This window comes from Tursiops truncatus, chromosome 5, assembly GCF_011762595.2.
Source record: "Tursiops truncatus isolate mTurTru1 chromosome 5, mTurTru1.mat.Y, whole genome shotgun sequence".
Classification (NCBI taxonomy): Eukaryota; Metazoa; Chordata; class Mammalia; order Artiodactyla; family Delphinidae; genus Tursiops; species Tursiops truncatus.
Window position 1 is genome coordinate 36243600 of NC_047038.1, and position 18524 is coordinate 36262123.

The window sequence follows — 18524 nt, forward strand, 5'->3', positions numbered from 1 at the left end:
GACTCTGGCTTTTCCACTGCATAAAATGAGAAGGGGGTTTAGAGCTGAGAAATGACACGATGTGACACAGTGTCTTTCATCAAATCTAATGTGCCAGTAATTATGAGATGCAGTTATTTGAGGTACCACACAGAGAGAAAAATCACTGCTAATTACATTAAGATGCACCTCAATCTCAGAGATGTTAAAATGGTATTAAAATCTGCATCTTAAAAATGAGTGGTGGCTTCCCTGGTGGCGCAGTGGTTGGGAGTCCGCCTGCCGATGCAGGGGACACGGGTTCATGCCCCGGTCCGGAAGGATCCCGCATGCCGTGGAGCGGCTGGGCCTGTGAGCCATGGCCGCTGAGCCTGCGCGTCCGGAGCCTGTGCTCCGCAACGGGAGAGGCCACAGCAGTGAGAGGCCCGCGTACCGCAAAAAAAAAAAAAAAAAAAGAGTGGTATATGATATGCTCCCTATGGAGCAGTGACTGGCCAAGATGGCAGAATAGGAAGACCCTGAGCTCACCTCCTCCCACGGCACATCAAAATGACTATTTACAGAGCAACTATTGATGAGAAAGACCTGAAGACTAGCAGAAAAAAAATTACAACTAGAGGTATAAAGAAGGGACCACAAAGAGATGGGTAGGAGGGACAGAGTCACGGTAAAGTCAAGTTCCATAATTCCAGGTGGGTGACCCACAAACAGTAGAATAATTCCAACTTCAGTGGTTCTCCCCAAGGAGTAAGGGGTCCGAGGCCCATCAGGCTCCCCAGCCCAGGGGTCCTGCATTGGGAAGATGAACCCCCAGAGCATTTGGCTTTGAAGGCCAGTGGGGCTTATGTTTTCGGGAGAGCCAGAGGACCATGGGAAATAGAGAGCCATCCTTAAAGGGTGCGCACAAAATCTCACAAGGTCCAGGACCCAGGGCAGAAGCAGTAATTTGAAAGAAGGCTGGGTCAGACCCACCTGCTGATCTTGGAGAGCCTCCCAGAGAGGCAGGAGGCAACTGGCGCTCCCCCTGGGGGCACAGAGGCCGGCAGCAGCCATTTCGGGGAGCTCATTCTACCACAAGGACACTGGTGCTGGTAAGCGCCCTTTCGGAAGCCTCCCTCTGGTTCATTAGCGCAGGGATCCAGCCTACCCACCAGCCTGTCGGCACCAGTACTGGGACACCTCAAGCCAAGCAGCTAACCAGGCAGGGACACAGCCCTACCCACCAGTAGGCCAACGGCCTTAGGACCCCTGAGAGCCTCCAGCTGGCCCAGGACCCTACCCTGCCCACCAGTGGTCCAACACCAACTCTAGGACCCCCAGGACCCTGCAGCCAGAGGTCCCGGGACCTGGCTCCGCCCACCGGTGGGCCAGCACTAGCCCCAAGGCCAGCCTCACCTTCCAGTGGTCTTAGTAAGATTTTTTTGGATATGTCTCCTCAGGCAAGGGAAACAAAAGCAAAAATAAACAAACGGGACTAAATCAAACTGAAAAGATTTTGTACAGTGAAGGAAACTATCAACAAAACGGAAAGGCTGCCTATTGAACGGGAGAAGATATTTGCAAATGATGTATCCTCTAAGGGGTTCATATCCAAAATATACAAAGAACTCATACAACTCAACATCAAAAACACAAACAACCCAATTAAAAGTTGGGCAGAGGATCTGAATAGACGTTTTCCCAAAGAAGACATACAGATGGCCAACAGGCACATGAAAAGATGCTCAACATCATCAGTCGTCAGGGAAATGCAAATCAAAACCACAATAAGGTATCATCTTATGTCTGTCAGAATGCTATTATCAAAAAGACAACAAATAAGTTTTGACGAGGATGTGAAGAAAAGGGAACCCTTATATACTGTTGGTGGGAATGTAAATTGGTGCAGCCAATATGGAAGACAATATGGAAATTCCTCAAAATATTAAAAACAGAACTACCATATAAGGCAGCGATACCACTCCTGGGTGTTTATTCGAAGAAAATTAAAACACTAATTAGAAAAGATATCCACACCTCTATGTTCATTGCAGAATTATTTACAATAGTCAAGATATGGGAGCAAACTCGTGCCCCTTGATAGATGAATGGATAAAGAAGATGTGGTATATACAATGGAATACTACCCAGCCATAAAAAAGAATGCAATCTTGCCATTTGTGACAATACGGACAGACCTAGAGGCTATTATGCTAAGTGAAGTAAGTCAGACAGAGAAACACAAATACTGTATGATTTCACGTCTATGTGGATTTTTAAAAACAAAACAAATGAACAAACGTAACAAAAGAGAGAGACACAGAGAACAAACAGGTGCTTGCCAGAGGGGAGGGGGGAGGGGGGAGGAGAGAAATGGGTGAGGGAGGTTAAGAGACACAAACTTCAGTTACAAAATAAATGAGTCAGGGGTATGCACTGTGGGTAATACAGTCAATAATTATTTAATATCTTTGTATGGTGACATGTCATAACTAGACATATCATGGTGATAATTTTGAAATGTACAGACACATTGAATCACTGTGTTGTGTAACAGGAACCAACGTAGTGTTGAGGTCATTTATATTTCAAAAACAAACAAGAAACAAACAAACCCATAGAAAAAGAGATCAGATTTGTGGTTACCGGAGAAGGAGGAGGAGGAATTGGATAAAAATAGTCAAAAGGTATAAACTTCCACTTGTAAGATAAATAAGTACCAGGGATGTAATGCACAACATGGCAAGTATAATGAACACTGCTCTATGTTCTGTATGAAAATTGCTAAGAGAGTAAATCCTCACACCACAAGGAAAAAATATTTTTTTCTATTTCTTTGAATTTGTATCTATAGGAGATGATGGGTGTTCACTAAACCTACTGTGGTCATCATTTCATGATGAATGGAAGTCAACTCATTATGCTGTACACCTTAAACTTACACAGTGCTATAATGTCAATTACATCTCGGTAAAAATGGAAGAGAAAAAAATGTTTTTAATAAAATGGAAGAGAAAAAAAATTTTTTTAATAAAATGGAAGAGAAAAAAAAGTTTTAAGTGAAAGTATCACTCTGGTTGGAGGTTGAGAATAGACCACAAGGGGCCGTAGATTCAGGGAGACCAGAGGGCTTGCTCTCAGCAGACTGAGGAGAAGCCCACAAACCTGCATTAGAACGGATCACATTTTGAGAACCACCATTCTACAACCTGTTCCAATTGTGTGACTGACAAACTCCACAACATTTAACAACTTCTCTGAGTAACAGGATATGAAATCACCAAGGCCTTTTGGATAGAAAATAAGTGGAAAATGCATTTCATAGTCTGGGTGTGTGTTAGGTTTTCCAGGAATAGTTTTGTGGGCCTTTTCATCTTATGACTAAATATTCATCTTGACCACAGAAAGTTCATCTCATTTTTGTCATCAACAAGGAAATATGCCAAGTGAGAGAGAATCTGGATCTCTAAATGTGGTAATTTAAGGCAATTAAACAATCAATCAGTAAATTAATTTTGACATCCAAACTTTGAGAAAACAGACTTGGGTCATACTTATTTAATCAGTTGATGAGGTTATTAACTTCTGCTTGCTTCTTGCATGCAGAACTCCTCTTGAAATACTTCTGCACAAGCAAAGGAATACTCACACGCATGTATATGCTCACAAAGTAAATAAATAAAAAATAAAAACCAGAAGCGATGCATTGTCTGACATCTGCGTAAAGTAACTTAAGACTCATAACTAGAGGTTTTTAGATGAATCATGGCTGTTTGCCTAATAATTTATCAGAAATGAAGTTCTAGATTTTTTTCAGTGTCAGTCATTAAGCAATTGAACAGATACTGCTTGAAGGGTCTTAACCTGCATTATCTCGCAGCAACCCTGTTGGGTATTTTGATCCCTATTTTTCACATGAAAGCTGAGGTTCAGAGAAATTTAGCGAGCTGTGCAAAAGCAGAGTTGTGGGAAATCTGCCAGGTGACCGGCAAGAGTCACCCAGCCCATTAACGGGGTTGCTCTGGTTCAAACCCAGGCATTCAGCTTCCAACATTAGAAGCCTGTCTTCAGACCACAACTGTCTCTACAAGGCCTGATCCCCATTTGGGAGCCGACATCAGAGGCACATCAGACTTATCTGGTGATCTTTCCAAACTGCTGAGGCCCAGGTTTCTCCCCTCTTTCCCTGGAGATGGTAAATTATATGGTCTGGGGCCCAGGATTGGTTAAGAATCAGAGGAATTCAGCTTTATTTACCCTTGGTGACCCTGTGATAATTTCCAAAGCTGCACTATTGTTGCTGGAAATGCAGCCAAGTTTTCCTGAGCATTTGCTATATCCCAGCTACTGGGCTTTGATTAAGGAAGTGAAATATGAAAAGCAGGGTTGCTGTCCTCCAGGAGCCTACAGCCATATGGAGGAGACTGCAAGGTACCAGTGACAGGACAACACAATGCAGCTGACGGCGGACTGAAATTAATTAGAAGGAGGTCTAATAAATTGGACAGGCAGGAAACTAGGCGCTATGCTCGTCCCTGGCTGGAAATGGCCCCATGATGCTTCCCTTTATTTATTGGTATTTTGGACAGCTCCCGTTAGTTGCTTTAGAAAACCTCTGTTGGTTGCATCAGTTGAGCGCTCTTTTGTACCTAACTGAACACTCAATGTAAAAAGACAGGGTGTTTCTCATAACAAGCACCTTGGGGTAGGCAGTCCAGGGCTGAGACAGTCCGCCTTTCTGCCCCACCCTCCTGAATCCTGCCTCTAAGTCAGAAGAAGGCCAGCATACCTCCAGTCCTCCTGTACCTGCTCTGGGCACAAAGAACAGGGAACACTGAAGAGGAGGATGTCTCCTAGCAACACTTGGCCTCTGTATTAGGGAACAGAAGCCTTGTGCAGGTACCATACCCTCTCTCATAGGCTAGAACTGCACGCGGCCACTTCTAGATGCTGGGATATTGAGCATGTTAGTTTTACAGCCTCTAGCATGCAGGAAAGCAAGAGAGAAAGGAAATGTGGGCGTTTTCATTTAGAAATTTGAGGGCTTCCCTGGTGGCGCAGTGGTTGAGAGTCCACCTGCCGATGCAGGGGACACGGGTTCGTGCCCCAGTCCGGGAGGATCCCACATGCCACGGAGCAGCTGGGCCTGTGAGCCATGGCCGCTGAGCCTGCGTGTCCGGAGCCTGTGCTCCGCAACGGGAGAGGCCACAACAGTGAGAGGCCCGCGTACCGCAAAAAAAAAACAAAAAAAACTTAATTCTTTAAAAATAAAATTGAGGTATATTAGCTTACATAACTATCGTAACACATGGCCACAAACGCTGTGGCCTCAAATGACACAAATTTAGTATCTTACATTTCTGGAGGTCAGAAGTCTGAAATGAAGGGAACAGGGCTGAGTTCCTTCTGGAGACCCTGGGGGGAATCTGTTCCTTGCCTCTTCCAGCTTCTCGAGGCCTCTCGCATTCCTTGGCCGATGCGCACATCACTCTAGCCTCTGCTTAGGTCCTCACATCTCCTCTGACTCTGACCCTCCTCCTTCCCTTTTAAAAGGACCCTTGTGATCACACTGGGCCACTCAGATAATCCAGAATAATCTTCACATCCCCAGATCCTTAATTTGATAGCACGCAATCAGGTCCCTTTGCCCTGTTAGGTAACATATTCACAGGTCCTGGGGATGAGGATGTGGCGACATTATTCTGTCTACCACATATATACATGGTTTTAATAATGAAATAGACTTTCACTGAAAAACAGGAGTCTCGTGTGTGCAGCTCCTCCCCGCAACCAGTCCACTCCCTTGAAGAACCGCTCTCTGTCATTTATTTCTATTATTCTAAAGAAGGCTTTGCTGCCCTTCTTGTCGGATTAACCGAAGGCATCATCTACTGACCTCCTATCCTGGGAGAGGAGGGCTCTTGCTGTCTTCTCCCCCTCTCCCCATTGTGAAAGGTTGGCAACCAGAATCTTGGTAAAGCATCTAGCATAGGCACTAGGGGATGCTCAGAGATGGAAATCCCTCATTATTCTTCAGAAGTTTAAAAAAAAGGCAGACTCCAGACCCAGTTTACAAAATGCTGCACCTGCTTTTCTTGCTCCAGGAGATCTTGGAAGAGTTTCCACTGCTGACTCCGGAAGCGATCCAACTTCTCCAGCTGCTGGGCCGCGTTCTCCTGGGCCTCCTGCCTGAGGTATTCACACTCTGCCTGGGAGAGGTCAGTCACACAGGGGAGCGTCTGGAGGAACAGGACGTCCACAAACTTCTGGAACGTTTCCATGGTGCTGCGATACAGCTCCTGAAGCCGAGAGCCACACGACGGAGCTACGTGTCAGGCTCTCACCAGGGCAGGGCCGAGTGTTTCACGCAGGACACAGAGGAAATCCAGCGAAGGGAGCTCTCAAATCACACACAGGCGCGTGCACGCACACACATGCACACAAACACACTCGGTCTTGGGAAACGCCCACTGCCTTCCAGCCCTCTCACCCTCACCCTGTCAAGTGCCAGGCCTGCGCTTTTGACCCAATGAGCCCTTAATCACTGGCACTTCCTCTAAACCTCCATCCAGATTATTTTCACGACCCCTCACTGGTCTCCCTGCCTCCCTCCACCCTCCACACTTAGGCGAGTTATTTGCACAAGCATAGATCCTTCAATTCCAGCTCAAATAACCTGGAAGACCTCTCTTCCCATCGCAATCAGACCTGCCTAGCAGGACTTCAGGGGCTGCCTCATTTCTCACCATTCTGTTACCTTCATCCCACCTCCCCCACTCCATTCTCTTTCTAAAACTCTTTTTAATTGTGAAAAACAAAAACCTGTAGATAATAATACATTAAACATCTCTGAATCCACCACTCAGTTTTCCTTTTTGTTTCAGACTAAAAACACTAAACCTTACAGGTTAAGTTGGAATCCTTTAAGTTCGCTCTGCAATTCTTTTCCCCTCCCTCCCAGTGTCCTCAGAGATAGCCATCCCCATGAATTCAGCATCTCTGTCTCCAATTTATATTTTTATACTTTCACTATATATGATGCCCATAAATGTGGCTTTTGGTGTGTGTGTTACTTCACATAAATGGCATCTCGTTGCATGTTTCATTATATGGATGCTTTTTAAAGCCTCTCCCCTTCTCCCCACCTCCAGGCACTTTCACATCTGAAATGGACTCCTCTTCACCCTGCAAAACCCCTGCAAAATAATCCCTTCTCTGTGAAGCCTTGCCTGGGCCACTCAGACTAACATGGACATTTCTCACCCTGGGCTCCTGCAGCTCTTTGGTTAGCCCCACCAGGGCATCAAAACTACAGTTTATCTGTCATCCTTCTTGGGCCACAACTTCCCAAGAGCAGAGGCTGCATCATACTCAGATCTGCACCCACATCTCACACCCTCCTAGACTAAGCACCTGACTGCAGTTTCTGAATGCATCACACACCAACATGATGCAGAATGCCCATTTCCCCTTCTCCATCTAGAAACTCCCCTCACATGTTCCAAACTCAATTTGAGGTCTCCTCTTCTGGGAAGGCCTCCCGACCACAGGGTTGTTTTTTTTGTTTGTTTGTTTTTTTAATATCTTTATTAGAGTATAATTGCTTTACAATGGTGTGTTAGTTTCTGCTTTATAACAAAGTGAATCAGTTATACATATACATATATCTCCATATCTCCTCCCTCTTGCGTCTCCCTCCCACCCGCCCTATCCCACCCCTCTAGGTGGTCACAAAGCACTGAGCTGATCTCCCTGTGCTATGTGGCTGCTTCCCACTAGCTATCTCTTTTACATTAGGTAGTATATATAAGTCCATGCCACTCCCTCACTTCATCCCAGCTTACCCTTCTCCCTCCCTGTGTCCTCAAGTCCATTCTCTACATCTGCATCTTTATTCCTGTCCTGCCCCTACGTTCTTCAGAAACCTTTTTTTTCTTTTAGATTCCATATGTATGCCGACCACAGGGTTTTTTACGAATAAAGTCTTATTACTTTAGCATCTATAGGGCCTAGAAAAGCACCTGGCAAATATCAGGTAATAATAATTGTTAATAATTATGAATTCTTACCATGTGCCAGAGAGTGTCATAAACGCTTTTCTTGTATAATCCCATTCATCCTTCTAACAGTCCAATGAAGATGTTATTATAATTACCATTATTTTACAGATGAGGAAACTAAGACCCAGAGAAGATAAGTAACTGGACATTTGTAGAGGTTGGGTCCTGGCTGTTGGACTATTGGACTCATGCTCTTAACCTGTATGCTACAAGGATAATTGGTTATTTTTGGAAAAAAAAATTCTCAGCACCTCCTCTGGTGTACTGAAGTCATACTTGGTGTGCTCAATGAATATAAGTTAAATTTAACTCAAATCAGTGTTAACGAAACCCAATGAATGCCATGTTTTAAAAAGTTCATGGCCAAGCTGAACTTTGTTTGTAATAAAGTGACCATGACAGGGGCACAAGGGACCCACACCTTTTTAAAAGATTTAGAGATCCTGCTTCCGAGAGTGGCCAACCAGGTAACTTGAACCAATTTCTCCCACTGAAGATGAATTTTTTTAAAAAGCAGGACAAAATGTTTATTAAATCATCATAGAAGTCCGAAAGAGCTAACAAGGTAGTGAAGGATGTGGTGCCCAAGGTCGGGCGAAGATGCAGTCAGAGAAGTGTGCCCAGCCCTTGGGCTGTGTTTACGTAAGGGGTGTAGGTCAATCCAGGGGAGATGGCTGCACAGCTGATGGACCTATGACAGCCTCAAGCAGTCGAAGGGACAGAAGGTGGAGTTCACAGCTCATATGGGTTGGGGCCTCGTAAACCATTCCACACCTAGGGCTGGAACCCAAAAAGCAGCACCAGAGATACATGATTGAAATGGAAGGAAACCAGATCTGACTGGTTTAAACAGATGGCAACCTGCAGTCTGGTCATGTGGGTGACCCAGCATATTTCAAGTCCAGACCTTGAATTAACATGACTCTGAATCATCAGAGGCCCAGTCATTGGGCAGAAGCAAAGGAAAATCCTCTCTGCGGGAGGAGAGCCTCACTGCATGCTTGAAAATATTTTTACCAATATATGTACAAATCTGAGACAAGGCATATGTAGAAAAAATAAACAGGTACACAAGGAGATAAGAATATGACCAAAGACCTATACAAACTACAGACATGAAAAACAAACCCACGGGTAGTCCAGAGAGTGTAATTAGAAGACAAGGACTTTAAAGGATTGATGCTTACCGTGCTCATGACGTTAAAAGCCACTCTTAAACCTTAAAGCAAAGAGCTAGAAATTATAAAAAGTAACGTTACTTAGTTTAAAAAAAAGTCAGAACTTCTAGAATTGACGAACACTGCTCAATAATATGAACCCAATGTATAGGTTTCATTGCAGTTTAGATGCAGCTGGAGAGAGAATTAGTACTGGAAGAAAGATCAGGAGAAAATCCAGAACAAAGTAAAGAGAGACTAAGGGATGGAAAATATGGAGGAGAAGATAAAGGCTAAAAGATACAGTGAGAAAGTCCAAAATGTTTAATTGGAGTCCCCAAAGGAAAGAAGGGAGAGTCCAGGCAGTAGTCATATTTGAAGTGATAATGGCTGAGAAATCTCTCAAAACTGATGAAAGAAATTTACAGATGAGGAAACTGAGGCTTTATCTGTACATGTAAAAGAGAGGTTAAATAAATTGCATAAGTTCACACACAGGGCCCCGATGGTCAGGCTCCTGCACCCTTGATCTAACCATGATGCTCTTAGGTAATTTTTTTTAACAAAGAATGGATGAGAGAATAAGCAGCACCTAATAAACACAGGGTCACTTTTTGTGACATTAATAGTAGATAAAGGGCTTCCCTGGTAGCACAGTGGTTAAGAATCTGCCTGCCAATGCAGGGGACACGAGTTCGATCCCTGGCCCTGGTGGATCCCGCATACCACAGAGCAACTAAGCCCGCGTGCTATAAATACTGAGCCTGTGCTCTAGAGCCCACGTGCCACGACTACTGAAGCCTGTGCACCTAGAGCCCGTGCTCCGCAGCAAGAGAAGCCACCACAATGAGAAGCCTGTGCATCGCAACGAAGAGTAGCCCCCGCTCGCCGCAACTAGAGAAAGCCCGTGCACAGCAATGAAGACCCAACACAGCCAAAAATAAAAACAAATAAATTTTTTTTAAAAAGTAGATGAAATAGTTTTTAAGAAAAAAAGCTCTTCTAGAGAGAAAGGGGATCAGCTCATAGCACCAAAAGCTTTAATTCACCAGAAAGATGTAAAGGTTCTAAATTTGTATGCACTTAATGGCATTACCCAAATCGATGCAATTTGTCACATTAACAAAATAAAGCTGAAAAGCATCAAGATGATTATGTGAATAAATGAAGAAAAAAGTACTTCACAAAATTTAATTTCCATGCAGAAGAAACACTCTTAGCAAAATAGGAAATGGAAGGAAACTTCCTCAATCTGAAAAAAGAAAAAAACTATAGCAAACATTATACCTGAGGGTGGAAACTACAAAGGTCCTGATTTTATGTAAATGGAATCATATAGCATGTTAGGTTTGTGTATCTCAACTTTCTATGTCCTTGTGAGATTCCTCTGTGCTGTCGTGTGTAGCAGTAGTTCATTCTTCCTCACTGGTCTGTAGTGTTTCACTGTATAAATACACCACCATTTATCCGTTCTACTGTTGAGGGACATTTGTGTGGCCTCTTATTTTAGACTATCACACATTCTGCTGACATGAACTTTCTCGTGGATGCCGTTTGATACACATGTGCACTTGTTTCTCTTGGGCATATGCCAAGGAGCAGAATTGTTGGGCTATGTGTGTGTGTAGCTTCAGTCCATATCCTCCATAACTAGTAGCCACCAATTTGATTAACATTTTGAATTTATAGATCAACTTGGTGAGGATGAACATCTTGACAATATCAAATCTTCCAATCCAGAAACATGGTATATCTTTACATTTATTTAGGTCTTATTAATTTTTCTTAATATTGTTTTGTGAGCAGGGAGTGGATTGGGATTGGGAGGAGGTGTGAGGGGGCTTCAGAGGTCCTGGTTATGATCTCTTTCTTGATCTGGATGGGGGTTGCATAGATGGGTGTTTTTAATAGTCATTTGTTAATCCATAGGGTTATGTGTTACATAGATGGGTGTTTTTAATAGTCATTTGTTAATCCATAAGGTTACATGTTATCCATGTATTTGTGTCTATTACATTTCACAATAAAAATGGTTTAATAAGATGGGAGTGATTTACATTTTCTTCCAGCCTCTGGAAATCCCAATTTTCTGCTAGGAGACAGATTTTAAAAATTGATTCTCCTATGTTGGAATCTATCCTTCCACAGCAGCAGTTGGGGATACTAAGACACACCTTTTTCTTTTGTGTTCATGATGGTCAAACTGCAAAAATACACTGTTTGCAAATTCAAGAAAGGTGAACTTTGTAAAAACTACATGGTCCATTAGTCAAGGCTCTTTCTAATAAAAAAATGTGCTGGATTCTGTCTGCTCCCTGGACAGAGACACATCCGCGTCATCGCACGTGCTCTGATAGGCCATGAAACACATGGCTTCCCACTTAACGCTGACACGTTTCGTTTGGGAGATGATGATTTATCCTGTGCCTGAAATAGAACAGGAATTAATCCGTGTTCTTCTCTCTCAGCGTGTGTGAGGGGTCGGACAGCAGGGGACACTGGTCAGGGGAGAGGCTGGCCCTGGGCCTCAGCCCTGCACTTTTCCTCAAATAGAAGCACACAGAACCCAGGCTAGGGCGGGATTTCACCCTGACTCGTCCTTCACTGAGGTTTCCACCTCTGCAGCCTGACCCAGAGGATCCAGCGTCCTCTCCAGGCTTCTTGCAGAGAAAGGACTGGGGCAGGGGAAGGGCACACATTCTGAAACCTTTGAAAAGAAGTCTCAGTTTTCGTGCCTGCAAAAGGAATAAGATGCGAACTACATCTGTAAAGACAGCACCTGCCTTGAGGGCTGATTGCCAGGGATTAGATACAGGACACAGCACAGAGCGAACGCTTCATAAACGCCGGCTATTCTCATTCCAGAGAGGTTGGGAAAGTCAGCGTGTGGCTCTCAATAAATGTTACCTGTTGCTCTTTTCATTCCCAGAACAGAGCATTTTGGAGAAAAGGCAGTGTGTGTTTCCATTTGCTTGCAGGGTGGGGAGGAGAGAGGGAAGGGAAGGGGGCGTTCCCAGCAGAGGTGGGCAGGTGCCCTTGGGAGAAAGCCAGGTGGACCAGTGGGCGGAAGCACAGGATGTGTGGAAGCAGAGAAGCAGCAGGGGGTCAGCCTTCCGGGGGGCAGGGAGCTCAATGCCATGCGGAGGAGTCAAGACCTGGCAGCCTGCACCCGTGAAGGAGCTCACACAAGGCGCGGATGTGGCCAGGTCTGAAGATGTACTGATGAGGGTGAGTGCTGACTGAGGGAATAAAACATGTACTTCCAGGATCCCATGGACATGGCCCGGCTCCCTGTGAGTTTCCGGTTCATCACAGGAACCAGAAATGTTCCTCTGCAGGGACCACACCCTGACAGTTTTGAAGATGCACAGTTAACTCCTTCAGAGTCAGGTGTGCACAGGATCCTGGGACAGAGCAGTGCTGAGAGCACAGGTGAAACTGGGTCTCTTAAAAACGGGAAGGGGAAGCTGGGATGAAGTGAGAGAGTGGCATGGACTTATATATAAGTCCATAGATAGCTAGTGGGAAGCAGCCGCATAGCACAGGGAGATCAGCTCGGGGCTTTGTGACCACCTAGAGGGTGGGATAGGGAGGGAGCGAGGGAGACACAAGAGGGAGGGGATATGGGGATATATGTATATGTATAGCTGATTCACTTTGTTATAAAGCAGAAACTAACACACCATTGTAAAGCAATTATACTCCAATAAAGATGTTAAAAAACCCACAAAACTGGAAGTAGGTTGGATCAAGGGTCAGGAGCCTGGGAACCCACCTGCACTGGGTCACTTGCCAGCAGTGTGACAAGGGGCGACTCTCTTCCTCTCTGGGGCTTCACCCAACAGAGGAGGAAAATGATACCTGCTTCCTGAGGACATGCGACACAGGAGACGTGTGCGTGGATGGGCACAGTGTCTCCAGATCTTCCTCTCCCCCAGAGCCATGCCCTTTGCCACATAACCTTGCACGCCTTCCCACAGGGAGTGGGAAGCGCCTCCCCAACCCTTTAACTTCGGGTCAGTCATGTGACTTGTGTTGGTCAACAGAATGAGGTGGAGGTGAAATGGGCTAGTTTGGAGGCTAGACCCCTGTCATCGCTATGAGAACATTCCCAGGCCAGCCCACTGGTCCTAGGAAGAGTAGAGACGGTTGTGTGCGTGGCCAAGTTGTGTTAGTCACGCCTAGATCAGACAACCACCAGCTGACGCACAGACCCTGGGGATAAATCACTGTCATTTTCAGCAACAGGGTTTTGAGGTATCTTGTTGCACAGCATTACTGTGGTCATAATCACGTGATACCACACCGGACAGAAGGGGCCCTAAAGGTGAAAGCTCTGGGGTAAAGGTGTCATATCCTCACAGCCTTCACGGGTTCATCCTGCAAATGTCTCTTGAGCACCTACTGCAGGAAGGCTCTGTGCCAGGGTGAACAAAGCTGACGTGGACCCTGACTTTAGAGAACGCACCCCCAGTGAGGGGGCAGACATCGCACAGGAACTCACGATATCCTATGGCAAGTGTGATGACAGGGAGGCTGGGAGCCCTAGGGACAGACCAGGGAATCTAACCGATCTGAGGGGGAGTCGGAGAAGGGCTCCCCGAAGAAGTGACAGGTAAGCTGAGATAAGATGAGAACAAGCCAAACTGAGGGGATGGAGGGAATGGTATTTCAGGCCGCAGAAGAGCACATGCAAAGGCACTGGGGCAGGAGGGACTGGGCCACCTTTGGGGAGCTGAGGGATGTCTGAGGTTGGCTGGAAGGCAGGGAGCAAGGGACATGCCTCCAAACAAGTGGTGAGTGGGCTGTGTCACATGAGCCTTGTGGGCTAGGTCAGGGGGCCTTATGGGCCAGGTTGGGTGGGTCTCATGGACCAGACTAGGTTGGCCTTTGGGCCAAGTCAGATGGGTCTCATGGGTCAGGCCACGTGAACACTTCATTGGCCAGGCTGGGTGGTCACCATGGCCAGGTTAAGGATGTTGGACTTTATCCTGAGAGCTATGGGTGGCATTCTGGGGTACTAAGTGGGTTCTTTCATATGGTCAATCTACAAAAGAAGGCAGCTAAGAATTCCTACATCAGAGAGGTTAAATGATATGGACCAGGCCGCATAGCTGGTACAGAGCTGAATCAGGCCCACAGCCTGGCCTGTCTGATTCCTGGGTGACTCTTCTCTCCTTTGCAGTTTGCAACTCTTTGCAGGGAGGTGAGCTGACTGTGAAAATTACTAAAAGGAGGGAGAGGTATAATCGGGTAGCAGTGGTACCCTGAGGGCACCGGCAAGTTTTACTTCTGTACATGAAGAAAACATAAATGAATTACTCTACTAGTCTTGCTAAAATAAAACAAAAAGCCACGTTCCCGTAGCTTGCTACAGTAAAGTAGATATAAGCATGCCAGTCTATCTTTCTCAGACCTGTCATACTTAGTGATGATTTATCACACTTTAACCTTGATAAAGGACCATGGAATTGACTCACCCTCTGTAGCACCTACAGAAATCCTCTTTCCAGTGACAGGAGCTGTATGGTGCCTACACTTGTCAATTTCCTTCTCAAGATCTACTTCCAATAGAACACTGCCCCCAAATCATTGTTTTGGTATTTCTCCCAAACCTAGTTTCTTCTACTCTTTGGAAACTTACTGTTTCCCACCTGTGATAGGCAAAATAATGGCTCCCCAAGATGTCCATGTTCTAATCCCTGAAACCTCTGAATGTGCCACACAGTCAGAGATTTTGTGGATGTGATGAAAGGACTAAGTGAAAAGCAAGGATCCTGAGATGAGATTATCCAGGGTTATCTCAGTGGGGCCCACATAATTATAAGGGTCCTTGTAAATGAAAGAGAGAGGCAGGCAGTCAGAGTGAAAGGAGATGTAGGATGGAAGCAGAGGCAGGAAGAGTATGGCTGTGGCCTGGAGATGGAGGAAGAGGCCACAAGCCAAGCAATGCAGGCACCTCTAGAAGCTGGAGAAGGCAAGGACATGAATTCTTCCCTGGAGCCTCCAGAAGGAACCAGCCCTGCCGATACCTTCACGTCAGCCCACTAAAACCCATTTTGGACTTCTGACCTCCAAAAACGTAAGGTAATAACTCTCGTTGTTTTTAAGTTGTTTTTAAGTTTAAGTTGTGGTAGTTTGTTCTATCAGCAATAACACACCATCTTCAGGATGCCAATGTTTCAGCTGATTGATATATTCACTGATGCATTGATTCACCCATTCATTTACTCATCAGTGTTGCCTGATTGCCTGTAATGTGTCATCCCCAGCTGGATTCTGCAGAACACACCGCAGCCCTCCCAGCAAGGACTCCACACCCCCGCCTTCCTCTTGTCCACCAAATCACTTCTCCCCACCTGAAGGTTACAGCCCTGGGCCTGTAACCCAGGCCCCCAGCTGTGTGACCTTGAACAAAATACTTTAACCTTTCAGTGCTGTGCAGTGAAGAACTGACCTTGCTGAAAGAGAGGCCTGGCCTTGGTCCACGGTTCTTGAGAAGTGACTTGTAAGTTCTTGGAATGTCCTGCCTGATAAGAGGGTCTCTATTTACCTGGGAACCTCGGGCAGCTTCAGACAATCTATGACAGTGATGCGATTTAGGGTGGGGCCCTTGGGCCATGTGGCATCAGCTCCACCTCTAGAGGGGCTGGGGCTTAAGGTCAGCCACGGTGGTGGTCAACCACATCTATGTGACTGAGCCCCAGTAAGAACTGTGGACACTGAGGCTTGGGTGAGCTTCCCTGGATGGCAACGCTCAGTGTGTAATGCCACGCATTGTTCCCAGGAGAAGTGAGCACTGTCCACGACGCCACCAGGACAGGATACCTGGGAGCTTTGCAGTTAGAACTTTAGACTCTGCCCATGTGCCTCTTCTCTCGGCTGACTTAAATCTGTATCCTTTTGCTGAAATAAACCATAACCGTGAGCAGAACAGCTTTCAGTATGAGTCTTTCTAGAGACATGAAGAACCTGAGGGTGGTCCTGGGGACCTCTGGACTTGCATTTGGTATCAGAAGCGAGGGTGGTCTACTCCCAAACACTTCATGAGTGCTGACCATTATTATTCCTGTCTTCTTTGAGGACAGAGCTTCACTTTTTCTCTTAGTTTCCTCAGCCCTAACTTCCCATGAGACTCTGAAGCTGAGACGGTTGACCTTGGCAGGGCTGTTATCACCCTACTCCCCCAGGAGCCCTTCAGGAGAAACAGTAGGGGGAGGACAGTCAGAAATGAACAAATAAACAAGCAGGTCTCCGGGGCACCCTGTGATGCAACCGTGGCAAACTCAGCTCTGCGCCTGTCATTATCAGCAAGACTCTGGGCTCATTTCAGGAATCTCTCTACAAGGCATCCATCTCAGTCAAAATGAGAATTCACTGTTTGTTTAGAGGCCAAGAGACAGTGGGGGTTTAGAAAAATGCACTTTTCTCTACAGCCTGAGAACCGTTAGGTGGTGATCAAATTTATCTCACAGCCGCCATGCCTACAATATCGTGATCAGTGCCCAAAGAAAGGGGGGAATTATGTGCACACACACCTGCTTAGACGGTGAGTGATACTAACCAGGACCATGGTAACAGATTTAAGTGCTCACTGTGGGCCTCACACTCTTCTATATGCTTAGCATGTGTGAACTTATCCAAACCTCTGAATAGCCATATGAAGACCCAGATAGTGACCAACCCCATTTTAAGAGGAGACCCAGATACTGACCATCAAAACAGACCCCAAGCCCAGGCCTCCTCACCATCCTCACCCGCACCATCCTGGCCCAGGCCCCCAGCATCTCTTGCCTGGACCGCTGCGATGCCTCCCCAGGCCTCCCTGCTTCCACTTTTGCCCCCTACAGTCCATCCGCCATACAGAATCCAGAGGGATCCTTGGGAACATAAGGCAAGTCATCTCCCTACTCAAAACATGCCGGCAATTTCCCATCTCCCTCAGAAGTCAATGCAAACGTCTTCGGATGGACTGCAAGGCCCTACAAGACTCTGACCTTAGCCCGTACCTGTCTCCCCTTCCCCCAGAGCTGCCACACTGGCCTCCTTGCTGCGGCGGCTGCTGGAACCCCACATGTGCTGCTGTCTCTCCAGCTCCACAAAAATAAGCCCTTTATCTGTTTGGTTCACTGCTGAGGCCCCGGTGCTGAGACTGTGGGTTGCACAAAGCAGTGCTCGATAATATTCATTGAATGAATGAACCAACAGGCTCGCAAGCTTACAGCTGGTCGGCGAGGAAGCCACACTCTCCCCCAGGCCCCGGGTCCAGAGTCATGCTCACCATCCCTGGGCTCAAGGCTTCCTGATCAACACGCTCAGTGACGGGGCAGAAGGGAAGGTGTTAACTGAGCACCTGCCACGTGAGGCCCTCAGCCCTGCCCTCCTGAGCTGCCATAATGGTCACCAGGCTCTCTGTCTCCATCTCACAGATAAGGAAATGGGCTTGGAGCAGTTAAGGCTCTTGCCCAAGGTCGCCCACCCAGGAATGTTGGGCGCCCACCCGGGAATGTCCTCGCCAAGCATTCCAATCTTCCAATTGGCTTCTTTCCACCACACCAGAGGATTTCAACCTCCACCTTTTGGAAATATCAGATAAAGCAGTTTCCAATACCCAAGGCAATGATTTCCACAATTAAGGGATGTAAAATAAACCAAAGTTATCTGGTACCAGAGGGCCTGATGTGCAATGACGACGTGAATCATAGGAAAGAGCTCTGCACTGACTCTGGGAGAGAAGCTGGCACAGGCCTTGGGCCATTGCTTTCAGAAGGACCTGCACAGATGCACAGAACTGCTGGCCCCCCTTCACCTTGCCGCTGACCCCTCCTCATGCAGGGCATTGCCAAGTGCCTGCTTCCAAGACAGAGACTCCAGCAGCCACCACCCCTCACGCACACCTGCTGGGTTCTCCTGATGCTAGAAACAAGGGCGTCTTTACTTCCTCGGCCCAAACTTCAACGGGCTGGCAACGGTAAGCCAAGTGTACAATATCCTAAGGACGTTGCTGGGGCGTGAGGCTGTGGTCACATCAGCATCATCAAATCTTTACTGAAAATGATGTATTCACTGCCACCCACTGAGACTGGCGCGGCGCTTCCACATGTATTTCCTCCCTGTAGCAGTGCTCAGTGTTTTATCCTTGCTTTGTGGAGGACGAAAGTGGCATTTAGTCGACCAAGACTTTAGATTCTAACTGCAGCTCCAAGGAGGAAGTGTCAGCCTGCTGGACACACTGTCCCCTGCTGGACAAGAGCTCAGGTGGGCGCATCATCAATGGCATCTGCCCATGAGTCTTAAGTCCATTGGACTCTCACCCCATCCCCCCAAGGCAGCGGTCCTCAGACTCTGC

At 46.6% G+C, this 18524-nt stretch overlaps 1 protein-coding gene across 8 annotated transcripts in view; it reads right to left on the reverse strand.

Annotated features, from left to right (window-relative positions):
- EVC (EvC ciliary complex subunit 1) overlaps window positions 1–18524 on the reverse strand; it is an 84005-nt gene that overhangs the window by 21189 nt on the left and 44292 nt on the right. For 6 of the 8 annotated variants that reach the window (XR_012331930.1, XR_012331929.1, XM_073805035.1 and 3 more), the window contains one exon: window positions 6045–6257. The exons of 1 other annotated variant lie outside the window; for it this stretch is intronic. Coding sequence is in view for 5 of the 7 variants with exons in the window: in XM_073805035.1 (XP_073661136.1) it covers window positions 6045–6257 (213 nt within the window). In the remaining 2 variants the exon portion in view is untranslated. The remainder of the gene's footprint in view (window positions 1–6044; window positions 6258–18524) is intronic. One more of the 8 variants, XM_033856833.2, reaches the window with a different exon arrangement.